Genomic DNA, 20,484 nt, shown 5'->3' on the forward strand with positions numbered 1-20,484 from the left:
CATATGGGCGGGGAGAAGACCACGGGTCAGATATAAAACACTACAACTACCAAAGGAAGAGGGAGGGATGGCAGTACCCAGCCTACAAGATTATTACTATGCAGCACAACTGAGAGCAGTGACGTGCTGGTGTAACGACAGATATGAGGCAAGATGGAAAGACATTGAAAAAGAAGGGGAGGGATACAAGGTACAAGCTCTGGTGGGGGATAGGGAACTATTTAAAGAAAAAGAGGGACTATTAGATCCAATCACCAAATGCACCTTGACCATATGGAACAGAGTAGTAAAAACACACAAATTGGAGAAGCAGTCAGGGGTCCTGAGATGGGTAGCACATGACAAGAGATTCAAACCAGGGAGGTTAGACCATGGATTCAGAAGGTGGGAGAGGGGGGGGGGGCAACAGCAATATGCAAAATGATAGAGAAGGGAGAAATGCAGACACTACAAAAATTAAAGGAGAAATTTGGACTAGAAAACAGGGACCACTTCAGATATCTACAGGTTAGAGACTACTACAACAAAGAAATAAGGGGGGCCAAAGACGAGGAACAGAATGGAATAATACAGATGATAGTATGGGCATACGAAGGGGGGCAAGGAAGAGTAATATCAGCAATATACCGGGCTATAATGACCAGCAAGGGACACACGACCGATTATATAAGGGAGAAATGGGAGAGAGAACTAGAGATAGGAATAACAGGGAAGGAATGGGGGAACATATGTGAGGTACAACATTCAACAACAGGATCGAGAATATGGAAAGAATTTGGATGGAAAAACATAATCAGATTCTTTATAACCCCAGAGCTGAAGGGAAAATATGCACCAACACAAAAAGCATGCTGGAGGATGTGTGGGAAGGAGGGGGCAAATCACACGCACATATTCTGGGGATGTCAGAAGCTGAAGGGGTATTGGGAGGAGATAGGGGAAGCAATGATCAGAATATTAGGATACGGGCTACCACAAACAGGACTGGTGCTTTACTTAGGAGACCTGACACACGAGGGAATACAAGGGGGGGACAAATATTTAATAAAGATAATGTTGATAGCGGCCAGAAAAGCAATAACGAGACTGGTACAAGGAAGACCCACCGACAATAGCAAAATGGGTAGGAATAGTGGAAGAAATACAGGATATGGAAAGGATAACACACATGAGGTTACAGGAAGAGAATTTTGGGGAAAGATGGGGAAAGTGGGAGGATTATAAAAGGAACGAGAACGACATCACAGAGGAAGAACCAAATGCAACACAAGAGAGCGAAGGGTAAAGGAGGAAAGATGTTCAAGCAGGGTCTATGAACCCATGTCACACACCTGTACTTTAGTTAATATTTTCTATTTAGTTTTTGGGATATTACAAGTGCTGAATGCTTTTATACTTTATTATTTATGTCTGTTTAACGGTGTGATATTAAATATTCAGGGATGAGGTGGTTTGTGTATGGGTGAACCAAAAGGCAAAGTGAAAGTTAATAAACAAGAGAAAAAAAAAAAAAGGACGAAGGAGAAGGGAAGAAATAAGCTCAAGGAGGGTCTCTGGACCCAGATCACACATACAAACCTTAGTCAGCATTTATCGTCTTTGAGTAGGAATTACCTGTTTATGCCTGTTTAAGGGAGATACACAATCAACCTTTATATCAAATACCTAGAAAACAACAGTAGGGGAACCAGACAACTAACCATGTGATACCCATGTAAATATTTATGTGCACTGTTTTTTCTTTGTTTTTATTGTGATGCTAGTTTCTTCATTTTTTATTATTTATTTTTTGTAAGTGCTGTCTGTCTAAATAACTGTTAATAAAAAATTTAAGTTTAAAAAAAAAAAAAAAAACATTTGAGGAAGTGTCGGGTTACACTATGCGCTCTCTGCCTCGCTCTGTTTGAGGAAGTGAAGATTCCACTCGCTCTGCTGTCGCTGTCAACCATAGAGGGGGCGTTAGTTATGTAAATCGGTACCCTATTCACGTCAGCAATACCGTCAAATCAGAACAGCTTAGTTGAGTGAGGGAAGATCTCGTGAACTCGAGACTAGACTGATGAGTCAATATGGTAATTTGAGACACAGACCCATTGATACTAACCCCTATTACTATAAAACCATGCTAAACAGGAAAAAAACATTTATAATGCATGTCCCCTTTAACACTTTGATTACCACTGGTGAACATGGTAAAACCCCGTTAAATGCCACCACCGACTTCAATGATAGCGTTGTGAACGCATATTCTCTCTCTTAAATTATGGCTATGTGTCTAATCTGCCTGTCGTTTATCAATGACTTGTATTAAAGGAGCTCTCGTCTATACGGAGCTACTGAGCAGTTTTGATCCCGCAGCTAGACTGGCTGACGCGCCGTTCTACTCCTGGTCTCATACCAAAACTGTCCTTTGTCCCAATGATACGTGCAGGCAGCTTTAGTGGGAAAATGGTGTTTATTTTCCCTCACCGTCAAACAGGATGTCTTCATAAACTGATAAAATAATAATGAACACAATAACTAATTAGATACAAACATTTCGACCTGTGATCTGCGTCGTGCGTGCGGTCAAAAACCATTGCCCTTTTCCGGGTCAAAACTCCCCCTCATACAGGTGTACCTGACACTTAAATAAAAGAAGCGCCACCCCCTGGTCACATAAATCCACTGCACATTAAATCCATTTTGGCCGTTACAACTTGTTTGCAGTCAACATTGTTGAAACGGATTGTTTTTTTATCGGTTCATTTTCGTTTTATAGCATTTTGAAAAGCCCTCGTTTTAAATTCAGATTATATACATAATCTGAATATTACAAGTACATACTGAGCACTAGGGCTGCAACGATTAGTCGACATAAGTCGTCGATTATAAAAAATCGTCAACGAGGAATTGTTGCGTCGATTAGTCATTAAAAAATAAAAGATTATTATAATTTTTTATTTTTTTTGCACTACTTATCTTTGTGAAAGTGGCTTCTCAGCTCTGGTCCAGACAGCTGAAGACTTCTTAGCTTAACATAACAGACCGACAGTAAGTTTGGGGGAACTAATGGGATAACTGGGGATGTTGTTTGGTCCTGACAAGAGTCTCAAAGCAGCTCTGAGGTCATGCTCAATGTCCAATCTGTTCCTCTGCTCTGTCTTCAGCTGGACCAGAGCTGAGAAGCCACTTTCACAAAGATAGGTAGTGCAAAAAAAATATTATAATTTTTTTTAATTTTTTTTTAATTTGTTTTATATAATTGTTTTTAGATTAGTTGACTAATCGAAAAAATAATCGACAGATTAGTCGACTACCAAAATAGTCATTAGTTGCAGCCCTACTGAGCACAACATCTATGATACCAAGCAAGGGGTAACCTCCTTGGCATGGATAATGGGTTGATATGACATGATTAGCCTCTATATACCATAGTGCATGTAACATCAGTCCCTCTAGTGTTAGGAGGGCTGTTTGAGCCAGGTTTAAGAGCTCTTTAATTGTATAATTATTTTGTTCTCTTTCTTATATTCTCTTTTCTGTTTTCACATGTATTTGGAAATGCTAAATTTGTTGTCATTCGATGGCCTCTACCTATGTGTAGAAGTGTTATGCGTCAAGACACCGGCCCTCGCCTCGACAGAGTAGAAAGTGATGTGAATACCTCTACAAGGCCTACAGATCTTGTCCCAGAGTAGAAAGTGATGTGCATACCTCTACAAGGGCTACATACAGTATCTTGTCCCTAGGGATGGGTACCGTTCACATTTGAACCGATATGGTACCGGTACCTGTGAATCGATACCGGTACCCAACGGTACCTTTTTTCGGTACTTTAGTCTCTAAAAATTGAATCTACCTACCTCAGTTGTGAAAAAAAAATCCAAACTTCAAATAACCACACTTTCGACCGTTTTCGGCTTGCCATTGCCCCGACTGCTTTGTTGTTGAATCAAGTAAAATCCTACTAAGCGTATATTGTGCGTGTGAACGTTGACATGAAGAAAAAAACGTTTTTTTAATTATTTTTTTTACAGTACCGACAACGGTATCTCACGTGAATCGATACTCTGTAGTACCGACGTGTTTCGGTAAGTACCTTTTTAAAAGTACCGAATTCGGTACCCATCCCTACTTGTCCCAGAGTAGAAAGTGATGCGAAGACCTCTACAAGGGCTACAGATCTTGTCCCAGAGTAGAAAGTGATGTCAGTACCTCTACAAGGGCTACAGATCTTGTCCCAGAGTAGAAAGTGATGTCAGTACCTCTACAAGGGCTACAGATCTTGTCCCCGCACTTGACAGATTGACAGATCAATAGATCTGTTTTAAGCACATACTACATACAGCCTTCTTAACACCACCTGAATCAGGACTGCTGACGCCACTACAGTGAATCTAGCCACAGGCTCTCTAGTAGTCCCAATTGACGGCTATACTACACTTCACATAACAAGATTAGACTAGGCATATACGTCTGTCACCTAGAAGTGAGGATTTAGACCAGTCTCCAGCAAACATGAGCCACATGTTTGGCCTAAAGTCGGGCGACATATATCCCTCAACAACATGTCTTAGGCTATTTGGCAAACAACAGGTTTTGAAACTTGAAACACAGACCTTTGTGGAATGTGTGCAGTTAATGGTTTGTCACAAATGTGTCATCGCCGTCTTGTCCTAGGCCGCTCTCCGACTGCAACCTTGAAGACTGGAAGAGGAATCTTCTTGCCTCTTGTGGGATTAGCGGACAATAAAACCGAAATAGTTGCTTTCATTCTCTTGCATATTGTTTTATCTGTAGCCACTTTGCTTTGCTCAGTGATTTCACATCCTGCCACAGAAGCTGGCGGCCACCAGGAGACGGGTCAGTGGGGTCTCTTCAAGCACCGGCCTACTCGCCAACTCCACCAGTCCTACCTTGTTAGGTCGGCTATGACTGCAGGCAGGAATGAACTGGGCATTGTAGCCACTGGTCTTGAAGAACAATGTTTGATAGTCTTTCCCAGGTGTCATGGACCACTCCTAGGTGTCATGGACCACTCCTAGTTGTCATGGACCACTCCTAGGTGTCATGGACCACTCCTAGTTGTCATGGACCACTCCTAGGTGTCATGGACCACTCCTAGTTGTCATGGACCACTCCTAGGTGTCATGGACCTAGGTGTCATGGACCACTCTTAGTTGTCATGGACCACTCCTAGTTGTCAGGTCATTTCAGCAGCTTCTCATTATTGGGGGTCGATTGTTTTTTGAATAGTCAGTGAGTTCAGGCACAGTGACCCCGGTCCATCCCATAACCCTTTCACTACCACACTACAGAAGGTTAACCCTTTCACAACCAAATAGTTAACCTTATCACCGGCAATACCGAAGGTTAAACCTTTCACTGTGACAATACCGAAGGTTAACCCTTTCACTGCGACAATACCGAAGGTTAACCCTTTCACTGCGACACACGACAAAGGGTTGACCATTTGACTGCGACAATACCGAAGGTTCACTGCCGACACGACAAATGGTTAACCCTTTCACTGCGACAATACCGACAAAGGTTAACCCTTTCACTGCGACACTAGACTGTTAACCATTCTGTAGTGTGGTCGTGAAAGGTTAACCTTGTGTAGTGTGGTAGTGAAAGGGTTAATCTGGTGCTGCTGCCTGAGCGCTGTCTTCTTCCATTACCTGATGGAATGGGGGCGGAATGTCATCTGTCCAGATTATTAGCTTGGTCACTCCATGTCTCACTCCATGTCTCGGATGAGTAAAAATCCAATTATCTGGGCTTGCTCTCGGATTACCTCAGGTTCTTGTGTCGGCTCAGCTGTTTTGATTGAAACGTGCAAACTCAAGTTCTTACTGAGCGGCGGAAGATGACAAGTGTCCTCGTTTAGTTGAATAGGCTGTGGTGCCTAATGGGTCGGACATAATGCTTAAGATAAGATGAAGTAAGATAAGAATTCCCCAAGGGTGCAACTGAATTTGTGTTCGGCAACTTTGTACAGCAGTAACCTTTTGAAATAGAAATGTAGAAAAGATGGATACGGTGAAAAGATGAATACGCCTTGTAATATCGAACAAGAAATGGCAAAGCAAATGAATATAAATGGAAAAGTGCCTAACAATTATATTCTCTCATGTGATTGATGCAGATCCCTACAGATGTCAGACAGGGTTAGGTCTACAGATGTCTGACGGGGTTAGGCCTACAGGTGTCAGACAGGGTTAGCCCTACATATGTCTGACGGGGTTAGGTCTACAGGTGTCAGACAGGGTTAGCCCTACAGATGTCTGACGGGGTTAGGTCTACAGGTGTCCGACAGGGTTAGCCCTACAGGTGTCAGACAGGGTTAGCCCTACAGATGTCAGATAGGGTTAGGTCTACAGGTGTCAGGCAGGGTTAGGTCTACAGATGTCTGAAGGGGTTAGGCCTAGGCTACAGGTGTCAGACAGGATTAGGCCTACAGATGTCAGACAGCGTTAGGCCTACAGATGTCAGACAGCGTTAGGCCTACAGATGTCAGACAGCGTTAGGCCTACAGATGTCAGACAGCGTTAGGCCTGTGTGTATCAGGAGCAAAAGTGGTGTCAATAGAGCGATAGTCCCTCTCTCATAGAGAGAGAGAGAGAGAGAGAGAATGCTGTCCCTGGAGCATTCGAAGATTGTGGAAGAGATGGGCTGTCTTGAGAGGCTAAAGCATTTGATATTATTGAGTTAAGTGTGTTATCACATTCCAACCATCGTCCATATTATCAACAGGTTAACGCACGACTGCTGAAAATCATAGGGTACTACTACTGCTTAATAGTATGTATGTACAGAATATTCTTGGCTCAGACATGTTGGATCTTTAAAAAAGAAAAAGTTTGCGACTTTCTAGGCATATTCAACAACGCTTCATCTATAGGGAGGTGTAGTGGTTATGTCAGTTTCTCGCTTGAAATTGCAATGTATTTCCAATGGACACATTTCTAAATCGTCTCGTTTAAAACAAATAAAGCATGGACATTGGCATGGTGTACATTTCTGTGTGTATTCATCCACAATCTATAGCTCAACATGAAACGATTCGCAATTAATCGTAAAATAATTACGTATAATTTTATTTCAACCAAAAATGCTTAAACAATAATGTTATTCCATGCACACCTTATTCATTGTTTTAAATTATTATTTTCTTTTAAGTTATTTTGTGCATCACTCTGTTTTGAATTTGATGCAAATTTGCAATGCATGAGGGTCATCTTTTTGTGTTAAATGGCTGCATAAAGCAAGCATTTGTTGACTCATGTTGATAAGAGTATTAAAACTTGGAACTTGAAAAAGATCTGTTTAAAAGGTAGATAAACATTTGAAAAGAAATGCGATTAATTTGCGATTAATCGCGAGTTAACTATGGACAATCATGCGATTAAATATTTTAATCGATTGATATGCTCCCCCCCAACATTAGTTCGATTGACAGCACTAATTTATATGCTCCCCCCCAACATTAGTTTCTATGTAGCTGCATCATGGGTTATGCAAGGACATATGTATCCTATAGCACTGCAATGAAATAAGATATGAATTGAAGCCCCCTTTTGCCTCATCTGTAGCCTATTATATATATTATACAATATACTTTATAATATACCACATTTTGTGACATAGGCCTATTTTATATGAATATATTGCATATGACCATACCATATAGTCAGACGGAACAGAGCAGGCCAATAATACCGTACTTATATATATATATATTAAACTAAATAAGACTTGTGCACATCTAGTTGGACCCCGACTGGTGGTGCAGGTTAGCGCAAGAGAGATATATAAAACTAAAAGGTGAATACCTTCAAAAGAAAGAAGGGACCGCACACTCCTCAGGACTGGTTTTTGCTTTTTTTTTTTTGCGCAACGCGTTTCGCTTCCTGAGGAAGCAGAAGCGAAACGCGTTATGCAATAAAAAAAAAAAAGCAAAAACCAGTCCTGAGGAGTGTGCGGTCCCTTCTTTCTTTTGAAGGTATTCTCCTTTTAGTTATATATATATATATATATATATATATATATATATATATATATATATATATATATATATATATATATATATCTTTTTCTTTTTAATTTATAGATAACAAAAGAGTGAGACATTAATTTAATTATATTTGAGCTGAATTTTTTTTTTATTGCATGTTCTATTCTATATTCTATTTTAAATTGCTTAATCTTCCCTAATGATGAATTTATCTTTATATTTAGGTAATGGGTAGAAAAAAACATAATGAGTGAAGTCACTGGCAAAACATCTGATGTCCTACTAACTTTGAACCACGTATTCTCTACTAACTTTGAACCACGTATTCTCTACTCCAGGGGTCGGGAACCTATGGCTCGCGAGCCATATATGGCTCTTCTGGTGACAGCATATGGCTCCCAGAAATCTTTGAGTAAAAAAAAAAAAAAAAAAAAAATTTTTATTTTTATTTTTTAATACTTGTGATATTTCTTAATAATACTGTGTCATTTTAAAGTAAACAGAAATTAGTTTTGAAGATACAGCTAATAGTATCTGTAGCTGAAGATATAGCGAGCAGAGCTGGCGAGGGAACACAAGTGGACAGAAATAAAAAATCTTCAACTTGAAGACCAGCTGATTTTTTATTTTTTTTATCCACTTTTTCTCCCATTTTCTATATTTTCTCCCATCCCAATTTCGTATCATCCAATTCAACCCTCCCCTGTCACGAACGCTGTTTCTTGCCTCCCACAAGCCGGCTGCAATGTGGACTAAGTCATACATAGCACAAGTCCCCTCCGGTACTTGAGGTAACAGCAGTCGCATCTTTTCACCTGCGCAGCTCGATCTCTCAGTGGCGAGGAGTAACGCGTGGGAGGCTCACGCTGCCCCCGACACTTCCTGATTCTACTGCGCAGGCGCACCAACCGACCTGTAGGAGTCGCTGTCCACAACGCCCGATCCCCACCCATCAGTTTCCCACCCCCTAATACAGCCAATGTGTATTAGTATGGACGGCCAGCTAAACTGAAAGCAATGTGGAGCGCTGGGCTCGAACAGGCAAGCCCAGCGTCTCCGTCATTCGTGGCGAGCGCCTTGCCCACTACGCCACGTAGCCGCCCAAGACCAGCTGATTCTTAAAACTTGGAACGAGCTTCCTGTGACATACCACACAATGCAGCGTGAGTATTGCCGTATTGACCATGTTTGGCTCTACATATGCATGTGGGCAGTCATTCTCGCATATGAGGAACATTAAGACCAACCTACGCTCACGTTTAACTGATGGAAGCCTCAACGCCTGCATGAAGCTCAACCTCACCACGTATGAACCAGATTACAAGGCCATCAGCAAAACCATGCAGCACCAGAAGTCGCATTAAAAGTAAGACATATTTAATTTATTATACGTTAAAAATACTATATGGCTCTCAATGAAATATATTTAGAAATATTTGGCTTTTATGGCTCTCCCAGTCAAAAAGGTTCCTGACCCCTGCTCTACTCTATCAAGCTAGCTATGACATAAGCAACATGCAGATGGTGCTGCAGAGTCTGCTGAGAGTTTTGTAAACAACGACTGAGTATTCTGATTGAGTTATATGTAAACAATGGAGTTGTAGTGTGCTCTGCTGGACAACCTGTGAGGACACCATTTTATAAATGACCCCAAGCATTTTCTCTATTATCTTCTGTAAAAAATATCTTTTGAATATCGACACCAACACATCTATTGGTTATATATTATTGGCCAACATATCTATGTACTCGGTCGGCCTCTATACATATCTATATAAACGGCCATATAATTCCACATGCATGTAGACATACAGTATGTGTTCACACACATACAGCATAGAGCTGAGTGATATGGAATGAGACACATTTTCACAACACAGTGCAGGATTTATAGTGACGGCCTGAACAAACTGGACAGTGACTTATCTGTGTCCAACCGCAGAGACACAAAACATGCAGAGTGGTTAGAGGGCTTGATAGAGACACCATTGGTGAGTCAATGAAAACAGCTGAAGTAAATTGTCAAAGAGACAAATGGGACAGAAGAACAGAACATGATGTCAGTAAGTCGTCGGAGACAAATGGACAGAACAGAACATTATGTTTTTTTTTTTACTGCGCTGACAATTAAAGCCTTGCGTTGTGTTGTGTTTGAGGTTAGAACACGAACAGGCAGTGTGAACATTTCAAAATAGGGTCTATTATGTCTTGATGTTCTGGAAAATGAATAGATCTGATGAGGTTGATTTGTTGACGAATTTCTAGTGGAGTTTGTGGCTAATACTTTTTATGTAGGCTTAAGCTTCTGCTAATCTTGTGGGTTGTGTGGGTTTCATCATTCCTGTGTACTGCCCCCCCTCCTTCCATCTGTCTCCCTCACTCATACACAACCAGCCCACTTTCTCAAAGAAAGAGGGAGCTCCTTATGATCATGCAGCTAGCAGCTTGCACTCCACTGCTGCTTGGACATTTCCGTAGAGCAATCCTTGTCCCCTATTTGGGCTCGGTGTGTATTTGAGGAGAGGGAGAGAGTGTCTCTGTGCGTGTGTGAGTGAGTGCCGGTTGACTTTTCTCTGATGTGGGATAATGGAGTGAGTTGGAAGGACTTGCCTGGGATTTTTGAACCCTGGATCGCCATGCCTCTCAATCAACTGGTAATCTCTTGAAAACGAGGCAAACCGTACTACGTACTCTGGTTTGCCAATTGTTAATCTAATCTGTAAGAACACGTGTTGAGAGGGATCTGGCTGGAGAAATCCATAAGCTATTATCAGGAGAAGTTTGTGATTACTGCCCTGCCTCATCTCTCATCTGTGGCCAGGATCTTGCACTTTTATCAGATTGTTATCTAGCTGACCTTACGGGTTGTAGAAATTGGACGTTTGTAATGGATACCAATGATGTACTGAGCACGATTTCTACTACTATTACACGTCTCTGATCAACGCCATTTAAAAAAATAATAAGTAAATTTATTCTATAGACCGTTACACTGGGATTCTGTTGCTAGGGAACAGTTTGGACCCAAGTGTGTTTCCTGTCAACTATTGCATTAGTAAACACTGCCACAGGAAATAAATTTGGGTCCTTTTTTTAGAATGTTATTGTTCTCACTTTGAAACCATATTATTCACAACACAGTCTGGCTCTAATATCTTGAAACTTCTGTAAAAATAGGTGACCTTGTGATGGAGTGATAGTTCTCGATTTCAGCGAGGCCTATGTTTAAACCCCACACTTCCTTTTGAGTTGTTATTGTGAAATGTTTGTTGAAGACTGGGCTGTGTTTTGAGTGGTTCTGTGTTTTGAGTGGTTCTGTGTTTTGAGTTATGGTTCTGTGTTTTGAGTGGTTCTGCGTTTTGAGTGGTTCTGTGTTTTGAGTTATGGTTCTGTGTTTTGAGTTAAGGTTCTGTGTTTTGAGTGGTTCTGCGTTTTGAGTGGTTCTGTGTTTTGAGTTCTGGTTCTGTGTTTTGAGAGGTTCTGTGTCGGCTTTTGCTCTTGATTCGCTCTTGGAGCCTTCAGGGTAAAAAGTTGTGGATCTGCATTATAATCCCAGTATTAACTGGTTAGGAAATATGAACCCTGGTCACTAATGACATTCTAGCAGCTTTGCGGCAGCAGTGCGGGGTGATTGAGAGCGGAGCCAGTCCATTAGTGTCCGTCTGCTCCCTATAGGTCAAGGCTAAGTACCGTTCTTTGATTATTTGCAGATAACATGGTTATTATAATTTGGCTAATTACATCTAAAACTTAAGACGAAAGCTACCAGTAGGCACGGGAATAATAAAAGGTTTGTCTGACCTGTAGCCAAAGTAAGTGATACTGATCTGAAAATATGAATAATCAAGAATTGGTTAAATGTTTTGGTCAAAGGCAGACTGAGAGGATAGGAGGAAACCTAGGAATGTATAAGATGCACATTTACATTGATAACCTATTTTTTTTTAAATAAACAAAAGCAGTGTTTTACTTTCCTGTGTACCAGTCATTTCGTCCTATTGTACTGCATTTGGGATGAGAGGTAAAGTGATGTTTTAGAGGAGGATTATGTTTCACTAACTAGCCAAATTTTAAGAGACGCATTGTTTTTTTGTATTTTATTTTTTCATTTTTTAAACAAACGTATAAACAAACATGACAACACACGATAAGATATACAAGCATTATTAACAGTGCACATCCAAAGAAATCACCATTTAGTTAAATGTCTTATACAGGATATACCCCTAATACCTGCTATCTAATACCCTACCTACACACATATGCTCTAGCTCGTACCCCCCCCTCCCGGACCCCCCATTGGATAATCCATCCATTATCCCTCGCTCCGAGTCCTAACCAGACACTACCATTATATGCTAGCTTTTATTCTCTCCACCACTTCTAACCACATTGGCATTTTGGATTCATTGAGACCCCAAATTCTTGCTGTAGATATTTCTTGATAAATCACATCGAGATATGTAATAATCCAGACCTTTCGGCAAATTTTTTCCGGTTGGAACCAACGTGATGCTATCAGCTATTTAGCCACTGTGATACCCGATAAAACCAATCTCTTTAGCTGTGGATGTACTGCACACTCAAAAAACATCATTCAGCAGTAATACAGAGGGGTGTACAGGTATATTCAGAGTTAAGAGATTTGATAATTGCTGGGTCACCTCTTTCCAGAATATCTTAACTGGTGGGCAGTCCCAGTACATGTGCATAAATGTCCCCTCGTCCCCATTTGTACATAAAGAGCATTTGGAGTCTTGTTTAAGACCCATTTTTTTTCAGTCTTATAGGAGTCAAGTATGTCCTGTGAATATAGTTAAGATTGATTTGTTGATGGTCCGGGTTCCTTGATGTAAATCGAACATTTGCCCAGGCTTCTTGCCAATCAAAATCACTTTCCAGGTCTAGTATATCCCTCCTCCAGACAGAGTCTAGGTGGAGGGTTTCATACGAGGACGTTAGTAATTGATGATAAAAATCTGAAACAAAACCTCTCGATGTCTCTCTTTCATAGAAGAATTTGTGGTATCTGTGGTGTTCAATTGGTATCTTTAATGGAACACCGTGAGACTTCAAACATAACAATAACTGTGCGTAAAAATAATGTGTGGACTCGGTGAGATAAAAAAATTTGCGTATCTCTTCATAACTACAAAAACCCTGTTTGTTAAAAACATCACCTAATGAGTGTATGCCTTGCTTTTCCCAAGAGACACATTGTTGACACTAAATTACCAGATGTCATTATGCCCCCCGCTACGAGAACGCACTGAGGCTGGCCAAGTGGGGGGGGGGGGGGGGGGGGGCAGGAGATGCGATGCTAAGCTCGTTTTGCCTAGTGATCTTTCCTTCTTTTAAACTGAGCCTTTGAAATTCAAAATTCCATGCCTTATCAGAGAGATAAATCAATATAAGAAGACCTTGTTTTAAAGTAAAAAAAATTAAGCTAGTTTAATAACCCATTAATTTTACTGTGCCAAAAGAGCCACTCTCCCTATTTAGACAGGAAGCGAGAGGTCTGGTGGATATAGATCTAGTTATCATTGAAGTAGAAATAATATCCTAATCCAAATGATACATTTCCATATTACTTAAGTCTCCCAAGTGTTTTTTTTTAACAGGCCAAAAATTTAAATAAACTATTCAAGAATAATATGTGTATCACCTGAGCATAGTCCAATTAGCCCTTTGTCCCGCAACAGCAGAGAATGCCCCGCATTTGTATACACTCATACATGTTAAATATATAAATTCTTATTGTCCCGTCTAGTTATTAATCACCAACCATGCACCAATGCCCCCCGCAAGTAGCCTAGCCTGTACAACAGCGTCTCCCTACTTGCCAGTGGCCTTGTCTGGGACAGAGACGCACCGCTGGCTACTGTTGAGTTGTATTGCTGTGCACAATTTGAGTAACTACAGCCCGGCACTTTCAGTTTCACTGACCTCTCCCAATGCGCTCTATGGCTATGGCAAGTGTTTTTATCAGCCTGCCACGTCAAAGGGAGGTGGAAATGGGAGCAACTGTAGGAGTGAGGAGTCCAGCTGGAGCCCTCTGTTCAGGAGAGGCTACTCTCCCTCATGGCGGGTGCGTTGGACGGACCACAGAAATTGATACAGCGTGGAGCTTGTGAAAAGCGAGATTTAAGTCAAAGCAAGTTTCTGTCTCACAAGAGTCTTGTGAAGATGCTCGTCATCAGAAGGCTCTAAGCAGCACAATATAAAGTCATCAAAAGGCCTAGAAAGTAGATGATGTGTTCTCCATGGTGCTGAAACGTTTGTCTTGGATTTACCACGTTGTGTTTTGGGAGAGGTAACTGTTGGCACCCAGTAACAATTATGGTAATATTAGTATTCTCTGTTCTACAGCATTTCTGCGGCTAAGCCATTTGGCTTATTTGACCTATTTATCAACCTACAGTTAATTAAATCTCATGAGACATATCTGCCAAATCCTAAAGGCATTCAAAATATCAAACCCCAAACGTGGAATAATTAAATTGGCTATAGTCTAATGTAATAGTTTTCTCATCACTATTGGGCAAAATTATTAATAGGCTAAGCAATTTACAGCCATGTTGCCAATACAATAGCAAGTCTACAGGCGAACGGCACAGAGAAAGAGACAGAGTTGCAAAGCAGCTGAGTCCCGTCCGTCACTGGCATTTATATTGTGGTCTGCACGGTCATATTTGTCCTTTTTTTTTTTTTTTAAATGAATCGAATTGATTATATACTCTGCTAGTGTGCTTTGTTGCTGAAAGTGAGACATTGTGTAATTTCTCTGTGTTGCAGAGTCTACTGCACTGTGAAGGGCTGAACAACCAGACCTACATCTGTGAATCAGGACACTGTTGTGGGGAGTCACAGTGCTGCAGCTACTACTATGAACTATGGTGTAAGAACTCCGTCATCTCTCTCTCCCCCTTCTCTCTCCTTCTCTCTCTCTTTCTCCCTCAGTAAAGTATCCATATTTCCAATCATCCCAGTAACAACTGAGTTTAGAGACTTGCCAATTTTTACTTGACACACTTTCAGACTTGGTACTAGTAGTGACACAGTGTCCGTTTCATAGTGACATTCTCTCCAAGCACTAACTCATTATTTCCAATCAGCTTTTGAAGACTTCCTCATGTGTTTCTTACAGTGACCTTTCGTCAGTTTTGAAGTGACGTCCTCGGTCCCTCTAGGTCTACAGGGGTTCTCAACCTTTCTGCTGCCAAGGCACCCCTGTGTTCAATAAAAGATTCCAGGGCACCCCTACATACGATAAAGACTTTTCCGGTCCTGTCTTTTTTGCTACAATGATGACAAAAGTGCTTGCTTTCAAAATAATGTTTATTTAAGAAACTGGGAAACACATTTGTGTGTATATGCAGGCTATATAATGCATTATTAACAGGTGTTTCAGGTCTAAATTTCTTAGTACTGTTGACATTACACTGCTTGTAGTAGTAAATCAAATGGCATATTTCTTTAAATAAAATTACAGAAAATTATCACTAAAGTGCTATCTGTTGCAGCTGCACAATTTTCCATAAAAATAGCATATTTGGATAAGTATATTACCATTTCTCAAAAACTGAAAATCATGTATTTTCTTTTAAATACAGAAAAGGATCACCAACGTGCTATCTGTTGCAGCTGCACTGTTCTCCATAAAAATAGCATATTTGGATAAGTTTGACCATTTCTCAAAAACAGAAAGGGATCACCAAGTTACCATTTCTCAAAAAATATAAATAAATACAGAAAATAAGCACTCGTTCACTCAGTGGACATTTCTAGCTCAATGCGAGGTCTGCTGCTGCTGGCTAATAATACTGTCAATACGTGGGGAGATCTTTGACAAGGCAACACGCATGTCATCCTCAAGGCTCAACTTGGCCTTATATTTTGTTTTCAGAGCTGTCGTGGATGAAAAGCCAGCTGAAACACCTTAACTGCTGCATCATGAGATACTTGGTACTCAGCACCACACTCTGAAACTAGCTCTCCAGGTGGTATCAGATGAGATTTCAATAAGTTCTTCCAAGAGTTTGGATGGAGATGTGTCAGGAAGCTTTGTCTCAATGTTGTCTGTAAAGTTTTTTTTATCCAGAGTAACTTGGTGATCCTTTTGTGTTTTATTAAATAATGATTTTCAGATTTTGAGAAATGGTCAAACTTATCCAAATATGGTATTTTCATGGAAAACAGTGCAACTGCAACAGATAGCACTTTAATGATAATTTTCTGTAATCCAAAAAGAATGATTTTTTTTAATTTTTTTTATAAATCTCAAGGCACCCCTTGAGAACCGCTGCTCTAGGAGACGGCACATATTTTGTAAACACAAACCCGGTCAAGGATTCATGTTTTTAGTTTTACCAGACTGACCCCGATTTCCACCCCTCGCCCCCGGTTTAGACTGGATTGCAGAGGATGGCATTCCAAATAAAATACCCAGATGGAGAATTAGGACTGCGTGGCATGTGGTAGGGAGGCACAGAGCATTCCTAAGCAGTAACATCCTGATATAATGAACACAGGCCATTCCTAAACAGTAGCATCCTGATAGAAATGCCAATTAGAAGTTTTCTGTCAGAACATTTTGTTTTGGAGCTGATAAGGGAAAATGGGGAATCATCCTGCCGGCCGCATCCTCCCAGGAGGCAGTTTCAAACACCCTTTGAAACCTTATATCTTGGCCAGTGCAACGATAAAATGTCTCCGGGCGCACTTGTCTTTGTCGGGCGTGGCGGGCGGGTATCCCGATCCCATTGAGCAGTGTCAAAGGCCCCCGATGCATCTGTTGTGGTGGATTATGTTGGCGGAACGACGGACACCAATACTTGGACTCACGATCAGACACTTGGAATATTCTTTTTAGGGTACCTCCTAGTGAAGGTAAGGGCTAAATGATATCAATCCTGCTTTGATCCAACCATGATTTCACCTCGAGCGCAACGTGTGTGTATCGTTACTCCACAATGTATGCCGTTGGTGACGATCAAAGCATCAAAAAACGAAATAGGTATAGTAGCGTGTCCAGGCGAGAAACGGCAACGCTTTTAGTGAAATTCAAGTTTTGCTGCATATCGTCGTTTTCTGGGATTAGACAGGATCACTCTAAAACTATACTTATATTCACCACGTTATAACACGGGAGCGGATTGCTGAAAACATTTATAATTTTTCACATATTGAACGATAGATAAGTTTGTCAAATGGGCCATAGTATTGTATCCATAGCTATAATATAGAATATATATAATATAGCCCTGCAAACACCGCCACTTATCTTTTAGAGCGTGGCGTGGTAGGAACAAACAATGCTCAAGTCCGTGGCGTCCGAAGAGTTAAGGATAATTTCTTTATGTTGTGAGATGGGCCTGATATACAAAGGTATGGCGAAAATAATAGAAAAATCATAAATCATGAAACCGACTTTGTCATTGATGGTGGTTCGTTAACCATACATACAGCCAGGGCCGCCTGGGAGAAATGCGAGGCCCTGTGCGAGATTTAAACGCGAGCCCCCCCCCCCCCCCCCCCCCCCCCCCCCCCCCCCCCCCCAAAAGGTAAAAAAAAATATATATATATATAATTTTTTTTTTTTTTTTTTTTCATACAGTCATCATATTCTTAAATAATAGCGCTGCCCGAGGCTGGGCATGATACAGTCAACATATAGCAAGAGAGAGAGTGAGAGAGAGCTCCTGTTCTACAGTCAATATACAGTGTACAGAGAGAGAGACACATTGGAAAGAAATTGAAATGCTATTTGGCCCTAAACAGAGAGTACACAGTGGCAGAATACCTGAGCACTGTGACTGAAGATCCTTGACTAGGTACAGACTCAGCGAGCACAGCCTAGCCATCGAGAAAGGCCGCCATAGGCAGACTGTGTGTGTTAGAAAGAGAGAGAGAGAGAGAGAGAGAGAGCATGTGTGTTTGTCGTGTGTGTGTGTTAGAGAGAGAGCATGTATGAGAGAGATAAGCAAAGATGACCCCCTAAAGGATATTCAACTTTTAATGAAAGAACAAAACAGAAGGAAAAGATAACTTCACAAAGGCAACATGAATACATAGATCCAAAAGGACAAAGATCAACACTTAAATCCAAAGAGAAGAGGGTCTATACCAGAGAAAACAAAGCAGCAAGGAGCCAATGGCCGACATCAGCTAAAGGCTAGCCAGGTAGGCTACTGACACCAGGCCACACACAGCTTTGGCCAACGGCCCAATGCTACCCAAGCTACACAAACGACCAAGACAATGAATTCACACACAGCACATGTCGTATCTCCAAATGTTGTGAAGTAACATATGTTTTGCCTGGAAAAAAACATTGTTATTAACAAAACAGTCGGGAGGGGAAGGAAGGAAGAGTGGGGTAATGTCATGACATTTTCATTAATCTTACCTGCACCAAGGAACGCAGGGCGAAAGGCCGCAACACAGGTCTCCACGTTGACGAAAGGCCTCTCGCTGGCGGGACAAAAATAAGCTATGGCCAGAGCCTTGTCATGGTGCAGGCCCGACTACATCTTCTGTCAAAGATGATGTCGTAGTCAGAGTGCCAGAACCCCCTGCTATTCTCACGGCTAATGTCAATGGTCGTAGCACAAGCTAACAGCTAACTCTAGGCTAACTGATAGCATCAAACGAACGTTCCCAGCCGAGCGCAGCCGGCAGCTAATGTCGTAGCTAAACAGCTAACTGGCTAACAGTTAGCTCAACCCGGCTATCGCTAACCATTAGCTAACGCAGAAGCAAGCTATGCGGCTACCACTGAAAAACTGTACAATGTGATAAAAGCAATACAGGTGCTGACACCAGGCCACACACCGTTAGCTACTAGTAGTACTAAAACAGCTAGTCGGCCAGTTTGGCTCCAGAGAGAGAGAGAGATATCCACGGCGGGAATAGAATAGAGTTAATAGAATAGGTTAAAAACTCACCAAACGTCCAAGAGGATGGAGACAACCGCGTGGAGTTGACGAAGTTCATCTGCCAAACGACCATCCTCTTCATCTTGGCTGCATGCGCTGTCTCTAGGTTAGCTAACGCTAGTTAGCCTTTAGCTAAGCTAGCTACTAGCCGACATCATCATGGCTATATCCCGACTGCACCATGACAAGGCTCCGGCCATTTGTCCCGCCAGCGAGAGGCCTTTCGTCAACGTTCCTTGGTGACCGACCGACTGATAATGACCGACCTCTTCGTCTTGGCTGGCATAACTAAGCATAATAGTCAAAAGCTGCACGCGCGAAATAGTCAAACGCAGCTGACGCACGCCGGCGTACTACACATGATGTAAGTAAGGAGACTTTCTTGGCCCACGGTGTAATTTCTTCTGATCCATGCTGCTTTTGAAAAGACATCCACTCGCTCCTCTGAATAGCGCTGAATTAGATCCCTGTACCTCGTGGGAGCCCGGAAACACTATCCTAAAATCTGTAGAGCAGCAGAGCCGCAGAAACCGGAACACTGCAGTCTGCAGAGCCGCAGAGGCAGGAACAAGTCAGACACATTCTACAAACGTGTCTAATGTGAAATATATAAGCATATAAGCAAAACTAGATTTTAGGTCTGTGATGAAAAAGGGCCTCGCGGGAAGGGGGGGCCTCGGAAAAAAAAATATATATTATTTTGCGAGGCCCCCCTTCCCGCGAGGCCCTGTGCGACCGCACTGCTCGCACACCCCCTGAGGCGGCCCTGCATACAGCATGCTTTTTTGCTTATCTCAGAGAGGCCAATCACCACTAACGTGATACCGGGAATGATTTTGAGTGATTATCTTGGCCTTCCTTCAGGGCTCTACGCTAACCTTTTCCCCAAGGAGCACATGTGCTTCTAAATGAAAAAATTTAGGAGCACAGAAAGAAATTTAGGAGCACACAAAAATATTTAGGAGCACAGTGAAAATATTTCAAGTAACAAGATTTATTATTTTTTTTTTTTATAAATGTATATTTGTACTGTGCGTGCATGTGCAAACGGGAACGGGACGCCTGTATCAGTTCCGCAACCGTTTCCATTTCCGGGGTAGGCCTGATTGGCCGCGACAGGCACGTGAAAATGGAAACGGTTGCGGAACTGATACAGGCGAACGGGACACACATCTGTGCAATCGCACATACCACCAAAGTCACTGGCCCACTGTGTGCGTGTGTGTGTATCTGCGTGTGCAAACGGGAATGGGACACAGACATTTGAACTATTAAGTGATTAATGCCTACTGTGGCAAAGTTGTAGCCAACAACTAGGCCTAATAAAAAAGGCAGTGACATTGAACAAAAAGGAGACACTGGCATTACCACCAGGGCCATCAGTAGAGTGGACTGTAAGGTGCCTTTTCGGTATACTACCTTTGCTAAAACTGTGTTCTCTGTTAAAGGTGGTAACTACTGGAATAGCCTACCAGTTGTGATTAGAGAGTGCCCCACATACTCCATGTTCAAGACCCATCTTAAACTGCATCTTAAGGCAAACCAGAA

General features: G+C 41.7%; 1 protein-coding gene across 2 annotated transcripts in view; it reads left to right on the top strand.

Annotated features, from left to right (window-relative positions):
• Positions 1-20,484, top strand: part of wbp1lb (WW domain binding protein 1-like b) — a 64,284-nt gene that overhangs the window by 23,069 nt on the left and 20,731 nt on the right. The window contains exons 1-2 of one of the 2 annotated variants that reach the window (XM_084319277.1): positions 10,601-10,653; positions 14,795-14,897. In XM_084319277.1, coding sequence (XP_084175403.1) covers positions 10,636-10,653; positions 14,795-14,897 — 121 coding nt within the window. In that variant the 5' untranslated portion in view covers positions 10,601-10,635. Of the gene's footprint in view, positions 1-10,600; positions 10,654-14,794; positions 14,898-20,484 lie in introns of those variants that run through there. The other variant, XM_084319276.1, reaches the window with a different exon arrangement.

The sequence above is a fragment of the Notolepis coatsorum genome, assembly GCF_963971535.1.
Source record: "Notolepis coatsorum genome assembly, chromosome: 7".
Lineage (NCBI taxonomy): Eukaryota > Metazoa > Chordata > Actinopteri > Aulopiformes > Paralepididae > Notolepis > Notolepis coatsorum.